This window comes from Synchiropus splendidus, chromosome 9 (genome assembly GCF_027744825.2).
Source record: "Synchiropus splendidus isolate RoL2022-P1 chromosome 9, RoL_Sspl_1.0, whole genome shotgun sequence".
In the NCBI taxonomy this organism is placed as follows: domain Eukaryota; kingdom Metazoa; phylum Chordata; class Actinopteri; order Syngnathiformes; family Callionymidae; genus Synchiropus; species Synchiropus splendidus.
The window spans coordinates 12340985-12361787 of record NC_071342.1 but is presented as its reverse complement, the minus strand read 5'-3'; the positions used below and the strand labels follow the sequence as shown (position 1 = coordinate 12361787).

The following is a 20803-nucleotide window of genomic DNA, read 5'->3' as shown; positions in this document are numbered from 1 at the left end:
TGAATTTAAAAAATAGCCCTTTAAAAATATCATTTTATATTCTATAATTCCAAGGAGTCCAAGAATCACAGTTTTGGACTGGTTATGAGATTTGGATTTAATATTTCTTTTTTATAAAGAAAAATAATTGTGTAAAATCAATAAATAATTTATTCAAAGAATTAATGGAATTGTAAGTATGTGCTATATAAATTAATACAGCAGAAAAATACAATGAAAATAAATTAGGAATCTGATTCAATTTTTTTTTAAGGGCAAACATAAAAACCCACATCTCAAAGTGATCATATCTTTCATTTTTCATCAGTTATGTAGAGTAAAAGTACAAACACAAGTGTAGTGATGAAAATGAGGTTTTTCTAAGAACATGTTATTGGAGAAAAACACTGCTCCTTTAAATGCACTCTCTCCTGTCGTATAAAAACGTGACCAAGAGAGTTCTATCTGCCAAACTCATTTATTCACTTGCAGGAATAGGTCACCGGCTGTATCCATGTGAGACTCAGTGATCCTCTTGGAAGCGTGTCTCCCGGACGGTTAAATTTTAATGACCAGCCCAGAGAGTGTCATCTCATCAGCTTGTCACATGTCAGAGTCTTTAGGCCTTGGATGCGGCTCCCTTAAAAACAAAGTGTCTTTTGTATGCCAGCAGTCAGTCTCCATTGAGTGCACTGTTGTGTGTGTGTGTGTGTGTGGGCCACCAGACCGTTTGAATGTGATGAGTGGGCTGTCGACATAGAGGAGCGGGACTGGGCCGAGCTCAGCCCCGGAGGACGGACAAAGGCAGTGACTGTGCAAAAACTGAAAAAAACACAATGCTCTCCCTTGCACAGGAGAATATAGCAACTGAGGCAGATTCAGAATACATAAACTATTATGACCCTTGGATGATCATGTCAATAAAAATGCAAATGAGAACAAACATGTAAATGTCAGGGGGTACAGACAGACCACACCCCAGAATGACACAAAGAAGAGTCTTGCAGCTAGCAGCACACTCAACATATAAATGTGGCTTTCAAAATGAATGAATTATTGAACAATCTATGCTTCAACTTGATCTCTGAAAATCTATAAACCCCGAAATAACATGGTTTTAGTCTTCAGCTCCACAAATCCAAACCTGAACTGAGGTTTTTCTCTCTTTGTAATCTTTATTGAAGCAGCGCCGCAGCATTTTGCCAATGTTTGCTCTTGGTTTCACCCTACATCTACACAGTGGAGCTGTTTACAGTCTTGCAGGGACAAGCCGTCGTCGGCAAATGAAGGAAGCAGTGAATAGCAGCGTAAAGAAAAGCCTGGAACTGACTGGTAAACTGTTTCTTCTGGAGCAATGGCTCGCCACAAAAACTATAACAATAAATCAGTTTCTGTTGGACACTTTGCACAGCCCCCTAACTCAGTTGTTTTTAGCAAGTCAACATGTCTTCATTCATTTTGTCATTTGTTTAATTCAAACCTTAAGCGCAGCAGGCAGAGATCAATATTTCAATTTTAGTCTCCTCATATAATCTGTATTATCATCAATTTTACTCTTGTCTTAATCTACAGTTAATGTCTGTGAGCCAGTCTATAAAAAACATTGCTTTTTTTTTTTTTTTGGTCTAGCACAGCCCAAATCCCTGTCAGGATTCTGGACCTGGTTCCTGAAGTGGGCGGTCCACCCATAAGGCTTCCTCAGTTCCTGCTCAGTTCCTGCTCATCCCATGTGTGTGTACATATACAGTAGCTACTTGCCTCTTCATCCTCTTTCATTACCTCAATATTAATACCAACTGGAGAACGACGATGTGCGGTGAGAGTTGAAAAATAATGGTGTGGACCGTCATTTAAAAAAGGCAAGGTTTTAGGATGTGTAGCTGACAGAGATGAGACAAGTCTAATGTTGAGCATCAATAAAATGTTTTTTGAAAAGCACTATGTTGCTATTGTGATCCACAATCTGGGCCTACAATTCACACAAGACCTACAATCTCATTTCAAAACATGGATTCAGAATGACCCACTTGTAGAAAGCTATCCCTCCTCTCAAATTACCCAGAAAGCACTGCAACATTTAAAGTACTTAAGGAGGACTACAGATTTAAATCAGATTTGTATTCAAGTTTCTGTAATTCAGCCTCAGCTGTTCGGCTTCAAATAAAATAATGACAAAATGTTATTATGCCACTTTAGCATTGTCACAAGGACTTGAATTGAATTCGAATTTGAAACATGAATATAAACCTTTGTTGTTTTCTGAGTAACCTACTAAAGGAAAAAAGGCCAAAGAAACACTTGGACAATAGTAAAATATGGGTCACAACAAAAAGACAATTGCAGCAATAAAATGAAATCAAATGAACCCTGATTAATTCAATGGTGCACTGTGAACAGAACTGTGTGACAGAACTGAAGGTTGAAATTTGGATGAAGATTTTTTTTGTAATCTTTATTGCCACATCCTGAAGTGGTATTTCTCATGATGTCAGATGACGATCCACTTCTTCAGGAACTCATTTGACCCCGACCTCCCTGCCAAACCTGCTCTGCTGAAGTGATCCAGCAGCCGCTGCCCACTGCTACTCACAGCTGTCGGAGGAACCGTGTCTGTAACTCATTATTTAGGTGTTTGTTGGGAGACCTGTGTTGAATTACAGTTAGACAAAAAGAAATCCCTCTTAAGTACATGTTAGCTCTAACACCTGATCAACTGTGGCACTCGAATAGATGCTGAACTAAGATGGAAATGAACCGTTTTAGTCTGTTATACACTTTTTGACAGCTTAACTGTTTCATATTATCATATTTTAAAAAAGCAAAAGGTGCTTCTTCTACCATGCTAATGCTTAGCTACACAACAAAACATGGCTACAGAGCTAAAACTGAAACACTATTGTCAAAATAATGGTAAAGCATTACTATTGATAGAAAGAGGGCATGTTTAACAAACCAAAAAAGACTGTTTGGTAATGTGCCTCATGGTCTGTTTGGTCTTGTTTGCTTGGATACTGTTCACGCTCTGAGAAAATGTGCTACTTTTAAATTATGCTGATCACATGCAGAGAAGCTGGAGGCACCAACCCTGAGCGCTGCAACAAACAAAGTCTGAAAAACTTTGTGTATTTAAGAATGACGAGTCAAATAATATAATTTCATCATTATTATTTACTTTTCATCACTTATTTTGCCATATTGGAGTTTTAGAGTGAATAAAAATAATGTATTTTACCATGAACACTACATTTATACCCATACAATGCTACATCACATGATGTCAACATCATAAATACAATTCATATTCATATTTAAATTCATATTTACACTCAATTAGTCTGAAACGCATCAAGACTTTTTTTTTTACTTGACAGCATTTTAAAAATATTTCTGAAAAGTTTCCATAAGTTTAAGATTATGAACGTGATTCAACACAATGCAGCATTAAGGACGTACAGACTTTTGTTATGTTTACTCATGACTTTACTAACAATTAGATTTTTATTTAATTTTAATGTAATAAATGTACAAAATAATAAGCAATATCTTACCCTTCTTTGACATGTTTATGCTCAGGTTATCCAAAAATATCAATAAAGAATCCGATCATGAGTGGAAGCCGGTGAGGAAAATAACTAAGCTTATTGTCAGTTGAGGCTTATCTTAGCGACAACGTCCTAGTGATGCTACATCATATGATCTCTAAAGAGTCCAGTCAGGAAGTTTGAGCCTTATCCCACCTCCAACTGCCTCTGAGGAGTGTGATACTAAGCAGCAGAGTAGACACAAGTTACTATCAAATGTTACCTCACCTAAACAACCTACTCAAATACGACATTAAATAATGTCATAAATAAAGTGTCATAGGATGGATACAAAAACTACAAGTGGTGTTTTTGCTCCATTGCTCCAAGTTGCTGAATATATAGCAGGATGTGTTCGTAAATGTAATAAATGTGATTTAATTCATAAAAGTGTTTAATAGTCCAGTCCAATTATCTAAATATTATGTATTAGAGTTCATAATCTGTTAATGTAAAACAATAAAATAAAGAAAATAAAATTAGCGGAATGATTTTTTTTGTTTGCATTTTGTTTGTCTTTTTTGTTACCTCATTAATTACTTGTTATTGAGGTCCCTTGAACCACTGGTTCAAACATCACTAAGCCTTTGTTGGCTTTCGTGACCCACAATGTTGTTGGTGAACAATTCTTTGAGAGATAAGCAACAAACAAAGAGTTTTTATCCTCATAAAATAAAAAAAATGAGGCTCTGCAGACAGCAGAGCAGACAGATGGAATTAAATAATACAATGTAAAAAAGCAATATATCAATTCAATCAAAATCATTGCCGCTTCTACCACCATCATGCCATACAATGTTAATGCCATCTTTGCTATGTTGCAGGAGCAGAACATGAAATAAACACCCACCATCATAGGCTGATCAATAAATATTACGCAACCTTCCACACAATGCAAGTGACCGGAGACTGGCACGTGCCTGAACAGGACACTCAGGGGTTAAAACTACTACTTGTCAGTTTGAATCTAGCTCCAGAGGAGCTACACCCGCCTCCCTTAAGAGCTCATGTGCATGATTTCGTCAACAAGTTTGAGCTGTCAAAGAGACTATAGCCCAGTATCCCTGTGATGGATTTGCTGCCATTAGTCACATGGACCACAAAGCAGCAGATACATACATAGACAAGAGACTCTGACATGAGCAAACACCTTATCCTGCCATGTCACTGTTGGCCATTATCAATCACAGAGAGTCACTGAGTCAAGATTTACACACGCAAAATCACCTTTCAGAAACGCTCAGCCACGAATATCCAGTGAGAGAAAACGGAAGCAATTTCCTGGAAAGCAACATTAAACATGTGTCATGCTCAAATCCGGTTGAGAAGTGATGTCATACTGTAAATATTCCCATATTCCCAGATCAAGACAACAGCCGGTGCGGAGGGCGGCAGGGCCGGATGACAGTCATTGAACTGAACTGTCAAGCACAATGAAGCACACACTCGCTGGTAACGCAACATCAGTATTGATCCTACCTTTGTATTTTTCCAAAACATCCTCGTATGCTTGGAGGTATTCCTGCTCATCGGAGAGAGAAAAGGGCTGCGGTGCGTACTGAGCCATAACCCGGGCTCTCCGAACTGGACCCTCGACGGACCGGGACACAGCGTGCGAACGGTGTGCGCGTGTGTGTGTGCATGTGTGTGTGTGTGTGTCGAGCACTCAAGAGTGATCGGCGCTGTTGTTGCGCTGAAGGAAACGCCCTACGACCCACCCTTGGCTCACTTTAGCCAATTAGAGTCACTTCCGCTCCGGACTTGACGGCACTGATAGGAAGCGCAGACTGCTCCGCTGCACTGTAAAAAGTGTCGCTCAACCCTTTTGTTTTGTCCAAACTGGATGCCCAAAACACACTATAAAAAACGCTTCCTTGAGAAACGTTTACATGATTGTCAATTTCAAATGAAGTACAAAAGGCAGTGCATTCCCTTTACATATTATGCTAATGTAAAAACAGTAGTTGTTATTCACTTTTTACACTTAACATTTTAACTTGAGACTTAAAAACAAACTGTGACCCAAAACTCACTGATGGAGTATATTAAGTCCATGGAATTGAACCTAATATTTTGAATACGAATTTTATAGTTGCAAGTACTTAAGAGTGCTCCTTGGACACGGGATTTGAAAATGTACAATCTAATTAACCCATGCATTAAAATTCATATAGCTATTTAGTTTCTGTCGCTTGATCGAGGGTCCAGCAACCAGAGCAAAGCGGCCCAGACTTCTGGAGAAATACTTACGTGCATGCTAAAGTGTGTTCTCCTCCCAATGGCACATCCAAAAAAGATCCGTGTGCAACAGTTCTACTTCTGATCTCAACTGAATGATTGTGCTGCTCACCCTAGCCTAGCCGCACAGTGAGAAACACAAGTTTGTATCATGACCCAAACCTTGTCTCCAATAATGAGAGTAGTCACTGTAAGGATGTGGTATTTTGTTGTACATTGGAGAGTAGGTTATTCAGTTTGTAATATATATATGTGTGTGCGTGTGTGTGTTTTATATCGCTGTTTTATATTGCTGTTTGAAGGAACGTTGAGAGGTAAAAGCTGCAATTCTGGTTATATATTTAGGTTGTAGAATGTAGCCTGAGATTCAAAAGTCCCACCCTGGAGAGGCGAAGGGAGTGACATCATCGAAGAGGAGTGAAATCATTGCTGGAGGAGAAATGGGAACAAGCCTCACTACAGATTGTAGTATAAAGTGTATTTGCTTTAAGGCTGGAAAGTCACGACAGCTTTTTACATACAATGACTATTAAATACTTATCTATTTTATTCTTTTTGTCATTCAGTTTCTCCTCAGTCAGCAATATTGACTGAAGAATCTGGACTTAACAGTAGTAGATGGACCTATAAATGGAGTGTTTTGTATTTTGACTCAGCTGTCTTCATTGTGGCACATCTGAAGAAGCTGTACATATCCTCTACCTGGGGAACACTCGACCATTTTCAGACAAAAAACTACAGTAAAATCTGGACTTGTGATGCAAATAGACTATTGGATAAAAAAGCAACCCCCTACAAAACACTGTAGTGACCCTCAGCTGTGATGGTTGGCCAGATGGCAAAGCATCATGTGAGCTGTTCAGATTGATTTGATCACCTGTGATATTTCGTTTGAGACAGTGACATAAATTCTGTTTTAAATTCATTGAAAAGATCAGAACCTACTTAAGTCTCCACATGGAAAAAGACTGGTTCAAGACAACAAGCGCGTACCGTAAATGCAGTAATATCAGCGCATCATTCACAGCAGACATTACGGGATGACGGGGCAACTCACCTGCGATCCTCAGCACTGCTCGCTCCGCCGGATCCAGCACAGTACCGCCATGTATTTTCCTCTTGTAGCGCTCATGCCGGGGCAGGTTCCACGGCAACGTGTCCCCGGGAGCCGGTGATGCGGATCCGGATTTGATGCTGAAGTCCTCCTCATCGTCTGACACATCTGCCGAAGAAGACATGGAGCAGTGCAGGGACGGGTTCCCCGAGCTGGAGCTCTACGTCACAAAAGAAAGGGTAGATAAATAAAAGAGAGGATTGAGGAGGCAGACTGTCTCACCCTGTCAAAGTGCATGCTGCTCAATAGGTGCGGGGAAGCTGACAGCCCGATCCCCAAACGAGCCATAACAAAAGACGAGGTGGCAGAAATGTGCAGTGTCTAGCTCCCCCGACAGGTCAACAACAAGACTTACCACTGTGTACATGGAGACGTCTCAGCTGGGAGGAGAGGAGAAGAAAAAAATTCCCTTCGTTTCTCACGAGCGCCCGCGTCTGGTTCAGGTGCCACGCCCTTTTAAAGGGAGGCTCCGGACACGACACTGACCAGAGATACGAGAGATGCGAGGTGATGTCAGACCTCCGGAGTGATGTGAGAGCGCAGAGCGGCGCGCGTCCCCGCGTCACCGCCAGCAGCCAAACAACAGCCAGGCTGGTGTTAAAGAGCCATCCGCACCCAGAGAGCGCAGAAACAACCCTAAAACCCCCCAAACTATTCGGTTGATGACATAGCAAGATGATGTGTTCGCAGAAGTGAGCGTCCTGGGCTTGGTTTCGGGATGAAAAGGTACAAATGGTGGACAACACATTTGCTACTTTCCTGACTCCCACAATTACTCAACATAACAATGACGAACTGAACATGGACACACCTGGCGTTGAGCAACAGAAAGAAAGCCAGAGAGACTAGGAGGGGCTCAGACATAAAACGTGTTTTCTGAGCTATTGCTTCAGGAATATTTTTTTTCTGAGACTCCAAAATGCTCTGTTAATCTGTCATTTAGATGTATATATCTTAGATGTTTACAAGGCTGTTCTGCATCTTCCATCAGATTACTTTGGTGAGGGTAACATGAGGAACATATGCAGGTCAAATGTCCCAAAAATGGCTATCTCTGAAGTGACATCGTCTTAATATCCCAAAGGTGGAAGCAACTAAGTTGGAAAGGCTCATTTATTTAAAGGGAATTCCAAAGTTTTAGTCCTAATCAAGCAATATCAGTCAGAAGAAAAAATAAGATGCTGAAAGACATTTAAGATAAAGCAGCCACAGAATGCAATTTCAATAATCACTGCTCTGCACAACACTGTGACTTGAAATGTTGTGTGGTAATCATCACATTTAAATTGTTAAAATCAATGACATATCTTTCAAAGGAGGGTAAGGAACTAAATCACCAGACACCAAAAATAGACTTCTCATGAGGATGCCCAGAAGAGCAGTGGACTCTTCCGCACCAAGCCCAAATAAAACCACCAAGAACATCTATTGTTCATAAATGATATTGGCTAATTCAATGAAGCTCCATCTCCCAAACTCTTAGATTGAAGTGGATTGAACCAGTCCATATACTTTCTCTATCACTTAGAGTATATGTATGCATCCAGTATGCAAATGAGAAAAGTGATGATATACCTTATTCAAGTAACTTTGGGAGACACCCCATTTATTTGCTGCTATTTAATAATATAATATTAATAATTAGAAGGGAGGAAAAGCAAGCTTTAATAGATTTGATACAAGATGCATGAATTTTGTGACAGCTGTATCTATGAAGCCTCTCGACTGTTGTCTTAAGATAAAAATGATATGCAGTTGAGGTTAAAATGAAATGTTTTTTATACTCTGAGACACTCTTTGCCTGTTTGTAACTATTACATTTGCTTTAAGACTGGCAATGATTTCATTTTGGCTCTATAAATTAATCACTCCCATGTTATCAACACAATAAGATGGAAAATCTGCTTTAAAGAAATGCTAATTTAAAAAGTCTGTTCCTGCTTTTCATCTGTGACAGGTAGTTTGATCAATAGCAGAACTGCAGCACCCCCTACTGATCAAACTGGGAAGGACAAACAAACAAAGCACAAGCTCATTCAGTGCTACGGCGTCTCAAAAAACCTACAGGTAAAAAAAAAAAGGTTTTACTCATCTTCTCACAGACATCTAGTAGCCACAGGCTCTCAAAACTGACCATCAGAAATTCTCAAAACATAGAGGTTATGAATCAAAATGCAAAGTGCCTGGTTTTTGCTTCCTAAGGCCGCGTGCTCGTGTATAATCCCAACAGCTGTGTTTTTCAAACTGCATAACAATGCACTTGTTTTCTTCTCATGAGATCTGGAGTGATCAGATTTGTAAGGAGAACTACAGACCCAGATCTGCAACAAATCCACGCAGATTGTTGAGCCCCTTTGAACAGGTTCAGTCCCAGTGTAGCTGACACAACACAGCACAGGAGGTGGAAGGGAACTGAACCAATCTCATGCTCTCCCCTTCCTTCACTCATGAACAAGCGCCAAAGCCACAGCTCCATTTGGGACAGACAAGCAGCTTTTAGCTTGCATTGCTTCACAATAAGTCTGTCAATATGGAACAGGGAGTAGAGTTGCATCTCAGTCACTGCCAGAACTGAAGGAAGGTACCTACAGGTTTGCGAGTTGGGGTGACTTGGACTGACTGGTAGAACTCCGGCAGCACCCTCTTCTTGGCTTTGCGCTTTCTCACAGTCGATGATGAATCCGGCTCACTTTCAGGAACCTCCACTGGCTTTGGCCTTTCCTCTGTTACTCGAGCATGAATGCTTCGCCTGGCATGACGGGGACTGTGCCTGAAGCCCTGTGGCACAAGACACACATCAACCTGACCTTTCTTTTATACACTGTTTGGTTTTTTTGTTTTTGCCAGCATTAGAACAAACACAGAAGCATCAGCCATGAAGAACCAGTTTAAATTTCTTTCTATTTAATTGTAAATTAGCATTTAGCATTTAAACATGATAACATTTCTGCTAACATTCTAAGCCGCGTTGGTCTGCATAAAACACCAATATTTTCACCATTATTCATATTATACAAAAAGCATAAATGGCTCTATCAGATATGATGTAATAGCACTGCCTTCTTAAATTCAGTTTCCAATTTATTCAAGCAGAGTTGTACAATCATGCTGAAAAATAGATTGTTAAACAAAAATATTTTTGGTGAGGGGGGAAAAAACAAACTACTATTTAAAAGTTAGTACAATTTTCATGAAGAAACTCCGGATTTTTAATCGGAATTTGAAATAGGTTTTATTTTGAAAATGGACCAAAACGGAAATGATTAAACGACTTTCTGATGTGGTTGAACAGCTTTTAAATTGAATTCAGTGTGTTCGGAGTGACATTCCGTGATAGTTAACTCTCTACTGAACATTTCAAAGGTACGTACATCAATTATAAAAAGTATTTTGAAATGAAAAATGAAGTCGCAGGATTTAACCAAAGCTGCCACCTCATCTATGGCGCAAGTGTACAAATGCGCATGCGCAAATCTTTCTGCCCATAGAAATACAGTACAATTGTTGACTTTTGAATGATAATGTGTTTTCAGCACGAGGTAAAACGCTACATTATGTGCAACAGACGTTGATCTTGGATGTTAAATCCGTGCTTTTGACGTCAAGTGAACTGATGATGTGCATAATGAGTTTAAAAGTTTATCATACCTCTCGGAAATGATGCGTCCGCAGGCCAACTGTAAGATAAGATGTGGGTCAGTCACCGCACTTACATGGCTCATCAGTAGCAGGTTTGGATATAAGTGACGCAGGGCAGCAACATCACGGATGTTCAGGGACGAGGCTGGCCTGAGCTGGGACTCACCGCGGCTCCTGGAGCGTCCAGCGAACACTGATTTTATTGGATGCTTTCCTTCACGGAGCTTGCGATGCCAGCAACAGAAAAACAAAATAGTAGCGATAGTCCCGAGCAAAAGCAGCAGTAACAGCAGCACACACTGGATACTATACGGCCTTAAGAGGACCAAAAACGCCGCAGCGATCATCCTAAGTCGAGGTAGAGAACAGCAGAATGTCCGCTCCCTTTGCGTCGCTGTTGAAGATGACAAGTGACTTCACACTTGGATCATCGCAGAGCAGGCTCCGTGTCGGGGATTGGTCCGAATGACAGAGATCAGAGGAATGTTATCATTTTGTGCGAGGTATGACTCAGCAGAGGACCCAAGTTTTATTTATTTAATTTTGTAACAGGAGTAGAGAGTGTCAGCAGAATCTGCTGAGCATCACAGTAATGTACTGCAGAGCCAGATCCCTGCACAAACATGGCATAGTTTACAAGATATGCACAGATATATGTTCATCTGTTCATGACTGGAATATTGTTGTCTACCGATAAATCGACTGTACACATACATATGAATCATCTGATCTAGTTAATATGATATGATTCATTCCACTGGTGTAAATAACGTTTTACACAATAATGTAATGATGCTATTTTTGATTCTTATATGACGCAGATATTAATGTGTTTCAAACGATGTGGAAGACGGTGACATCTAGTGGGGCGTTTGTATATTGCTATTTCTTTAATAGCATCAGGAATATTCTTGTTCATTATATACATGACTATTGAGATGTACATGTACCAGAATTAGGTGTGTTGCCTTAAATTATTATGATTTAAATTAAGATCATTATTGTGTGTGTTGAAAGTATTTGAACTATTTCACGATATATATCAGCTATGGATATGGATTTTAGTCATATTCATTACTTTTAATAACATATGCATTTACAGCTTCTTTCGTTCATTATCATTATTATTATTATTCCAACAAAATTGAGCCCCTGGAAAAGCGTTTTGAAAATGTTTTAGGCTCTGAATGCCCGTTGTTTCCTTGGTTACCATAGCAACAGCGCGCTAACCATAAGAGACGGAGCGTGAGAGGGGCGGGGTCCAAACGCCATATTTCGTGTTCCCGCATAAAAGTAAACCCCGTCCACCCAGTCAACTCCGTTGAGCAAAATGAGTGCGTCATTTGTGCCAGATTCACTGCGCATGTGTGGATGTAGCCAGTGAGCAGCTATCAAAGCAGACCACGAGTCGAACTCGGAAATACCAGCAGTTTGGTGAGATGATGCGCAGCTACTGTGGTTATATGTCGTTCTTCAGTTGATCTCCCTAAGCTATTGCAACACAACAGCTGTCAAACTATGAATATCGTACTTGTTGTTTCTGTAAACTGTGTGAATCAGTTAAAACATTGGGTCCAATGTTGCACTTACCAACTGATTTTAACTAATATGGATACAGCTTTAATGCAACGGTCAAAAGTTTAAATCACATAATATTCACGGAATATACTTGATATATTTTGAGCAAACTAACCTTTTCCTCGATTATATTTAATTGGATTGTTCGGCAGTTTTGTGTTCGATGCTGCCACCTGTGGTTGAAGAGTGCAGATGCAAAGTCGTCCTTAGTGGACTCATCCATTTCGTCAGCCACAACTCACAGATTCCTCTGTAGGAGCTTTAGATACCCCCTTGTTAGAGGACAAGATGATGACCTTGTGGGCTGCTGTGGAGGTGCATTGGTGTGCATTCATGTTTTAAAAAAACAAACAAAAAAATGGCGTTGCAGCCAGCGATTCATCTGAATTAGAGTTATATCCATGTTCTTTTTGTCTTCCATTTGTGTCCTGTAAAATGTCCTAACCCTTGTTATGCGTGTTTTCCCTAGGAAAACATGTCCTCTCCCACTACAGCAGCGGGCGACGAAGAGGCGGAGGAGGTCGATGATGTGGAGTTTGTCTCAGTAAGTATTTTGTAATGCATTAAAACATGCAGTGATCTATCTAGTCTGTTGTCGCAGTCGCCCGAAATGCTAGCAAATTCTAAAGGTGAATGACAAGATGTATGGTAGAAATTAAACCCAGAGAATGTGATATTAACTAGTTACACAATATTTTCTTTATATGTAGAAATATGTTGATCACCTCCACTCCACAGGAGGGGCCACTGAGACCTGTGTTGGACTCAATTGATCTGCTAAGTGACAGTGAAGAAGAAAAATGCTCGTCATGGGTGGAAACGGTGAGACAAAAAAAAACAAATCTAATTATTTTGTCAAATAATAAAAATCGTCTTTCTTTTTTCTTCAACAGACGGCTGAAAAGGTCCAACGTCAAAGAGATGAGGCTAACGCTGCATTGGCTAAACTTGCGCTGCGAGTGGAACGGGAAAAACGTGAAAGGGCCGAGAAACTTAAAGCATTCAAGGTGTGATATGTGAAATTATGTATTAAAAAGTGTACTTTTTCACTGCCAAATTTGTTCAAAACAAACGTACAGCCCTTGATGTTGCAACCTGTCTTTCAGGCTTTTTTTTTTTTTTTTTGTGACTCACTTTACATGCAGTGCACCACTGATAACAATTATTGTTCATCATTTTAACTCCTTATTGATTAGCAAGTTGTCATGAACTACAGATCATAAATGTTTGTTGACAGCAGTTTTTTTCTCATTCAACAATACAGGAAATACCCATACTAATTCTTCTGTTGGCATTTTTAGGAAAAGCAAAACATCCAAATGACCCGTGCCAAAGAGTTCCTCTCTTCTGTCACGAGCGAAAGTCAGCTAGAAGCAAGGCGTTGCGTCCAGATGTGGGCGAATATGCCAGGCATGTTCCCTCAAACGTTTCCTTACTTTTACTGAGAGTCTTTAAACAACTGAATTCCCCTTTATGTTTCAGATCCTACTCAGAGGAGAAGGCACAGAGCTCCATCATTCTCGCCGAACACCTCGACTCGATACACGTGTCCGGTTAGTAACTGTGGCCGAATATTTGACAACCCACTTCTCCTTGGTGGTCACTTGAAAAGGTACCTGGGGCGAGTCTCTCTATATCCTCCTGAAGATATTTCAACTTGTTTCCATTGAAGTTGTGCTACTTGCTTTTAGATTCGACCACTCTCCGTGTGACCCCACCATCCACCTTAAAGGAAGTCCGTCAGAGATCTTTGCATGCGTGGCTTGTGGTCAGCATTTCCCTACGAAGGAAAGCTGGAGCGCTCATCGAGAATCCAAGGTTTATTCTACTTTCTCTCTTTGTTCAGTCAATCTGTTTTTGTCATAACTCTGGGCGACTTTGGATTTCCAGCTAGCTCTTTCCAACACCGAATGCCACAGTGTGACGCAAACCTTTCAGCTGATCGTGTGCTTCGCTTGCCCCGCCTGCTTCCTTCTCTTCAGCCTCCGCGATGAGTGTCTTCAGCACATGTCGACCAAGAATCACTTCACAGAGTCTCTCCCACTGACCGGTAAGTCATTTTACGCTCGGGACTTCATTTCATTGTTTTTCTTTATTGCAAAAAGGATTTGTTCGGTGTTTGCAACTGTGCGGTCAAGGGAATATATGATTAAATATTATTGCACAGATGCAAAGAGGTGTGAAAAAATATTGGTACAGCAATATATTGAGATACTTTGACCTCAGATTTAGTGCTGATATTTCATCTTCTAGTATCGTTTTTTGTATTTGGGTGCGTGTAGCTGCAAATTGGGCTGCTTTCAGTACATTGAAAAAACTAATAATAATGTTTTTTTCTTGTTATGCTACAGTGTTTTCAGTGACAAACTTTGTGTTCCAGTTAAATTACAATATGTGACACTGTGGTGGACTTTCAGTATACGCAATACTGTGGCTAGCATTGGAACTTACAACTGTTAGTGACTATTTTGACCGTCAACTAATGACAGACTGCCATAAAGATCTAGTCGACATGCGGGTTGACAAACACGCTGACATGTTCGATTGTAGTATTGTAAATAGTAATTGGAAATGTATGATGTGTGCAAATATTTTGAAACTCCTCCTGAATGGCATTGGACTTGGGTCCAATCTGACTTACGACCATTTAGTCGAAACGGATCCCGGTCGTAAGTCGGATGTTTTTGGGGGAGGAAGGTGGTGGGTCAAAAAATCCTAGCGGCACCTGCAATGCACATCATGAAATTCTCATCATTTATGCCAATTTGTTGCACTATCAATGCACTACATGTATTCGAAGTGATTCACGACTGAAGTTATTTTTTTTATAACTTTCGTCTGTTTGTTTTCACTCACTCCAGCATCCAGTAGCTCGCCGCAGCCAGTTCCAATTCCACAGTATGTTAAAGAATCTCTCATCGCACTGTGCCAAGAAACATCCTTCAGCGTCCGGTGTGGCAGGTGTCAGGCCGTACTGAAGTCCCATCAGAGTGCAATGGCTCACTTCAAGTATGTTTTTTCCACGTTTAGTCTCATGATAAATGTATATCTAAAGTGCATGTTTGTAATCACTTTTACATTGTTTCTTCAGTGTGAAATGCAGAAACAGTAGTTTAATAGCCACGGCGGATAAAACGATCGTGGAGGTGATGAGACGGCTCCAGATAAGGGGCCAGTGCCTCCTCTGTTGCCAGCTCTTTCTGAGCCAGGCTGACATCGAAGAACACAAAGAGTCGACCCAGCACGATGTGGAGATCAATCAAACCATGGCGAGAGCGCTTCTCCAACACGGCAGATTTGGCGAAACTCAACTCGGCACCAGATCAAATGAAGTCCTGGAGAAAAGCCTCTCCATCGACCATTGGATTCCGAAGGGAAAGCGGATGAGAAAGAGGAAGACGTCTGGGGAAACACCTGCCAAACGGCGGAGACAAAGTCCCAGCTTGGTCATAGGATGGGTCTGTGAGTGTGGCCAGCAGTTTTCTGAGGAAGCGAAAGCTCTTAAGCATCTAATGGCTGCGAACCAAATATTCCACCAGTGTGGCTTGTGTGGCAAGCAGATGGGTGAAGCTTCAATAACTCGCCTGCACATGTGCCGCTTCCATGGATTCGCAAATTTCTCCAACTTCTTTTTTTACTGCTGCAAGTGCAGCACGGTGATGCCGGAGGTGGAGGACGTCCATTCCCACGTGTCTGAGAATCACAAGGGTCACACTTTTTTTTCCGAACAAGAAGTGTCGGAGGCAGCTCTGGCGATGATGCCTGCCAAGCCGTCCACCAGCTACGATTGCGCTGCTAAACCGAGCACTGCAGGCTCTTCAAAACCGACGCGGACGTGGATGTGCAGAATGTGCGAGGACATTTTCGACTCGGAGGCTGCCGTGCAGAAACACTGTAGTGGGGTCAACAATCACAGTTTCCAGAGGTTCATCTGCGGACACTGTTCCCAGAAGTTCTTTAAGGAGACCACCCTGCACCGGCATTGTGTGAGGGAGCACGACGGCCGGATTAAAGGCGGCTTCTTTTGCGGGCTCTGCGACAGCATGCAGTTTGAATCCATTAGTGAGTTCTTGGAGCACTACAAAAGTCTTCACAGCAAAGACTACTACTGCTTGGATGAAGCAGAAGTCGTGCCGCCAACTGTTCCTCAAATTTGTCCCTGCTTGGGCTCAGAGAAAAGCAGCGAGGAACTGAAGCCCATAAAGACAAGGTGCATGAAAGAGCTGGCCTCTGAAGGCAAGTGCCAGTACGTGTGCGAACCTTGTAGTGTGACTCTGTGCACTTACGGTAAAATCAAGACTCATGTAGCCATGAAGCACCCGTCATTGAACCTGGACATGAGCTTTGAGGTTGTGTGCACAATCTGCCCGGAGACTTTCAAGGACGTACCGAGTTTCCATACCCACTACCACGACCTACACTGCACACTGGAGCCCTGTCGGAGCTCCAGGACCATTGGGACAAAAGTGAAAACTGAGTCCACAACTGTGGGAGAACTGGACGCTGAAGAGATGAAAACAGACACAAGTGGTAAATCACTTGTACGCAGATTGCTCTCTTGGCTCACATGTGGTGTTTGATTCTGTCTCTGCTCTCCACTGCAGTCAAGGATGAAATGGAGGATCCAAATACAATACAGGCCACTGCAAAAGATGCCGCCAGTTCAGGTAATGGACTTATTTATTTATTTTGAGTTTCTGGTTCCTAACATCAAGCTGGTTGTTATCATCATTGTAGTTGTGGGTATTGTTGAGACAGAATAATTGAAGTGTTTATTTCAAGTGCCAAAATATAAATGGTTTATTTTTGTTTGTATAGAACTAACAATTGATTCTTCTTCAGATGAATCTGATGAAGATGTGAAGCGAGCTTTGGCCTTCAGTCTGGAGGAAGATTCACCAGGTAAAAATGCATTCATAATTACAAGAGTTTGTTAGACACAGAAAATATAGATTTGAAATAATAAACTGATTTGTCTTCATTAAGCTGTTATTATAGGTGTATAACATAGTTTCTTTCATCCTTTTAGATTTACAAGAAGCTCTCCAAAGAAGCATGTTGGATTTCTAAGAAAAATTAAGGTTTCATTTTCCAGCTTAGTTCCTTTGTTCTGTTGTTCATTTTCAGAAAGTATTAAAGTTAATTTCAATGTCAACAATCCTTGTGTCTTTCTTTCATTTGATTGAAACTCAACACGTTATTCTTGCTCAGGTCAGGTGCGCAGCCGTCGGCTTGGACGTGCCGTGCTGACATGTGCTATAGATGGCTAGGATGGTGATGCAAGATGCCTGAGTAAACACATGCTCGCTCTACTACTCTGCCTTCAGTTGTGCTCTCAGGTTTCAATCCCATTTTGAAATCCTGTCTACTGCAGCAGTCTTGTCTACCCTTTGCTGAGCTCTATTTGTTCCTAGCACACAGAGGTCACTGCAGGCAGTTTTTATCAACGACCACGTATTTATCTTCTGAGTGATGAACCTTAAACTGACTGCTGTTTTAGGCTGATAAATTGGGGGCTGGTTGCCTCCTACTCTGTGAGAAGTGAACTTAAAACTCGGTGATCTTACTGGCGTTGTGGTTTGCTTTTCACCAGCTGGAGAATCTCTGCCTGGGGTTCCCCCCTGCCTTCCACGATGATGCATCTGTTAGAGAACTTGTAAAGATGACACTTTTCTGAGTTGAGCCTGAAGCTGACACTGAAAAAAAAAAAACACACGGGGGAAGGACGGTGCCCTGAGGTGCCTCAGTAATAGTCAACCTCACCAGCTTACAAACTGGACAAGCTGCAACATTCATAGTAGTAACCTCTTTCTAAATATTTTAACCATGACTTTGCATTAAAATTTAGAATACAGACAAAAAGTAGTAGTCCAATATTCACATCCAAGAAATAAATGAGTATGAAAGTTTTTCAGTTGCTTGTTCTTGTAATGCTACTGCATCATGCTGTTTTTGAAGTTGCATTTTAGCTGTGTTTGTTGACTTTTTTGAACAGCACAAGAGCGAATTCAGTTCGAGTTCGTTACACTTATATTAGGAAGAGAGTAAGAGTTTATAAGAGTAGGTACACATGTAGTAACAGTTTGAGGGCGCGATGTGGCGTCCCCTGTTGGAGTCCTGAGGAACAACATCTTGGTGCGTCTCGGGAAGCTTCGACGAGGGGAGGAAGTCCCAGCCCATTTTTGGACATGTTCTCCCTGGTGTCCTGCTCCAGTCTGCCGCTGGGACACAGTGACATTCGGACGTCTCAAGGCGAAAACCCTAACATTATCCAACAACAATGGCGCACGCTAAAATCCAGGCGAGGATGAACGAGAGTAAGTTCAGCCGGACTTTGTCCATGGCGGACCGCTCCGGACAGCTGCTGGAAAGTTTGGATCAGCTGGAACTGAGGTGAGTAACGGTCCGCAAGTGCGCTGCCTCGTGTCCCAGAACGGTCTGACCGCCAATGATGTGGTGTTGCTGCGAGGTCAGGGTGGAGGCTTTGCGTGAAGCTGCTTCGGCCATGGAGCAGGAAAGAGAGTGCATCCTGGAAATGATCCAGTCTTTACAGAACAGCCAGGAAATGCGAAACATATGCGCTGGTAAGAGTTTCATTCAATACATTTATACTGTATATACATATGTATATGTGTCAAGTATAATTTGGCAGAACTGTGATCTAACAATGTGAGGTTATTGTGTTGATCAGGGTGCGATAATGGGAGAAACTGCTGACTCAAGTGTGATGTTATCACTCATGATGAAAAACAAATCTGATCAGAGAGATCGCAGGTTATTACTTTTCAATTTTAACACCCTGCAGTTGCCTCCCTTATCCTGAATAGGGGTTCTCTTACCTCCCCACCCCCCAACTGTGGAATGTCTTTTAGATAACGTCATTGAAGAAACAGGCTAATGGTGTTGTGGTCAGTCATAAAAAAAAAGGTTAAAGTGAAATCTCATTGCGGTGCATTCCTTACAATCTCATATCAGTTGTACTTGACTCACGTCCCACATCGCAGGTGTAAAACAGTCAGAGAGGTGGAGGGAGGTGAAGCTCACCCTGGTCTTGGGTTATGGAACCTGTCCAGTCAGAAATCTATATGAATTTGAATTTGTAACATTGAATATTTTTACTCTATAGTCGATTTTTTTCAATGAAGAAAAATAGAATGTCAGCTGAATAAAAGAAAATCAGGGCAAAAACAATTCAATATGAAAAATTCTGTGGAAAAAAAACAATATTAAAAATTCAGTGAAAAAAAAAATCTTGGTCTATTGTGGGTCTATTCCATGTTCTCCCACCAGCTGCAGTGTCTCAAATGCAGAACCTCATCTGTAGCGAAACAGTTCTTATACTTGAGATTTGTTCCTGAATATTCCAAATACTCATTTTCTTTAATTGTTATTATTTGCATCATTCAGTCAGCAGTAAGTTCATGACGTCAGGTATAAACAGCCGTAGTGATTTTTCGTATCCCATAGGGGAGAAAGAGGAGCTCACTCTGACAGCCGAGCGTCTGATGGGCCGGACTCTGAGTGTGGAGATCTCCGTCGGCACCATCCGAAACCGTCAGCAGGAGGAAGCGCTGCAAAAGGCCACATCCATTATCGATGAGATTGTTAAGAAGCTCTTGGAGAACATGGACGGCGCCAGGCAGAAGCTTCTCGCCCTTCACTCGGCCTGCGTGACAGAGGCTCCGCCCGTGCCCATCGACCAGAAGTTCCAAGCCATAGTGATCAGCTGCGCCCTGGAGGACCAGAAGAAGATCAAGCGGAGGCTGGAGAAGTTGTTGAGAAACGTGGAGAATGCTGGAAAGAATATCAAGATAATGGATAAACAGAAATTGGAGCAGCCCAAAGCTAATGGTGCTCAGTAGAAGCAGGAGAGGTGATGATGAGACTGTTGTTTAGGGCCAAAAACACTTCAGCACAACACAAAGATCCTTGAGACGCTCTCCTGAAATGACCCTTGGGTTGTTTGGGAAATGTGTGTTTACATATTCAGACTTGACAACTGACTACAATTTAGGGTTTAGGTGGATGACTAGTGACTTTTCATACACTTCACTTAGCAGTTTTACAGAAGTAGCCCAACTCTTCTGCATGACCTCGGTTCTAGTGTCTTACATTTGAAGGACTTTGTTCACTACCTCTGCTTCCGGGGTGAAGGCACAGCAGCTCCAGATTTTGTCTCACGTTTGCACAAAGCGATTCATTTCTGATTGTGTGAATAAACTGTACAACCAAATGAGTTGTCGTCTGAGTTGAAATATCAATATTACATCAGAGATATATAACAAAGTATCAATATTATTTTCTCACCACTAATAAACATATGTAATAGTATAAAAATTCAGACAGAATCAAGTGTCAAACTGAATGTCAGGCCCGCCTACTCATTGTATGTGGCCGACGACGGCTTGAGTTCCTCTAAATGAAATGAAATCCTGATTTAAAATGCTGTAGTAAATGTTAGTACCATGAGGAATGTTGATCAATGTTTAGTCTTCATTGCGAAAAAGCAAGATAACTTGACAGTTGCTAACAATCAGGTGGGGAAAATTAAGCTTTTTTTTTTTCCATTTTAATGAACATTATATTCAATATACATAAAACATACTAGATCTTTTTAAGTGGTGACACTTTATTACACTGTGTTTTTCCAACATCTAGATATATTATGAAGGAC

The 20803-nt window shown here is 41.3% G+C and overlaps 3 protein-coding genes across 9 annotated transcripts in view; 2 read left to right on the top strand and 1 right to left on the bottom strand.

Moving 5' to 3' along the window:
* Positions 1–11035, bottom strand: part of dst (dystonin) — a 92162-nt gene extending 81127 nt beyond the window's left edge. For 2 of the 4 annotated variants that reach the window (XM_053874838.1, XM_053874837.1), the window contains exons 1-4: positions 10718–11034; positions 10561–10589; positions 9502–9690; positions 6856–7072 (exon numbers count right to left, since the gene is read on the bottom strand). In XM_053874838.1, the coding sequence (XP_053730813.1) occupies positions 6856–7072; positions 9502–9690; positions 10561–10589; positions 10718–10898 (616 nt within the window). In that variant the 5' untranslated portion in view covers positions 10899–11034. Of the gene's footprint in view, positions 1–5039; positions 5215–6855; positions 7073–9501; positions 9691–10560; positions 10590–10717 lie in introns of those variants that run through there. The other 2 variants (XM_053874836.1, XM_053874842.1) reach the window with 2 other exon arrangements.
* znf451 (zinc finger protein 451) lies at positions 10226–17283 on the top strand. 4 transcript variants are annotated; one of them, XM_053874847.1, is made up of 13 exons: positions 10226–10275; positions 12599–12673; positions 12868–12951; positions 13023–13136; positions 13431–13539; positions 13612–13741; positions 13821–13947; positions 14020–14179; positions 14991–15138; positions 15221–16659; positions 16734–16796; positions 16972–17031; positions 17159–17283. In XM_053874847.1, exons 2-13 carry the CDS (start codon positions 12605–12607, stop codon positions 17197–17199), a joined length of 2544 nt encoding a protein of 847 aa, XP_053730822.1. In that variant the 5' UTR covers positions 10226–10275; positions 12599–12604; the 3' UTR covers positions 17200–17283. The 4 variants fall into 4 exon arrangements, with proteins under 4 accessions (XP_053730822.1, XP_053730823.1, XP_053730821.1 ...); XM_053874848.1 differs by lacking the exon at positions 10226–10275 and adding an exon at positions 10655–10909; XM_053874846.1 differs by lacking the exon at positions 10226–10275 and adding an exon at positions 10655–11054.
* Positions 17284–18299: 1016 nt separating this feature from the next.
* Positions 18300–20349, top strand: bag2 (BCL2 associated athanogene 2). Its single transcript, XM_053875627.1, has 3 exons — positions 18300–18522; positions 18604–18713; positions 19597–20349. The coding sequence occupies exons 1-3, from the start codon at positions 18410–18412 to the stop codon at positions 19989–19991; spliced, it is 618 nt and encodes a 205-aa protein (XP_053731602.1). The 5' UTR covers positions 18300–18409; the 3' UTR covers positions 19992–20349.
* Positions 20350–20803: the final 454 nt, after the last annotated feature.

Coding starts and splice junctions, on each gene's coding strand:
- znf451 (XM_053874847.1), top strand. CDS start 12,605: ATGTCCTCTCCCACTACAGCAGCGGGCGACGAAGAGGCGGAGGAGGTC. Junction 13,948..14,019: donor GCGCTCATCGAGAATCCAAG/GTTTATTCTACT, acceptor TTGGATTTCCAG/CTAGCTCTTTCCAACACCGA. Junction 16,797..16,971: donor AAAAGATGCCGCCAGTTCAG/GTAATGGACTTA, acceptor ATTCTTCTTCAG/ATGAATCTGATGAAGATGTG.
- bag2 (XM_053875627.1), top strand. CDS start 18,410: ATGGCGCACGCTAAAATCCAGGCGAGGATGAACGAGAGTAAGTTCAGC. Junction 18,523..18,603: donor TTGGATCAGCTGGAACTGAG/GTGAGTAACGGT, acceptor CTGCGAGGTCAG/GGTGGAGGCTTTGCGTGAAG. Junction 18,714..19,596: donor AATGCGAAACATATGCGCTG/GTAAGAGTTTCA, acceptor CGTATCCCATAG/GGGAGAAAGAGGAGCTCACT.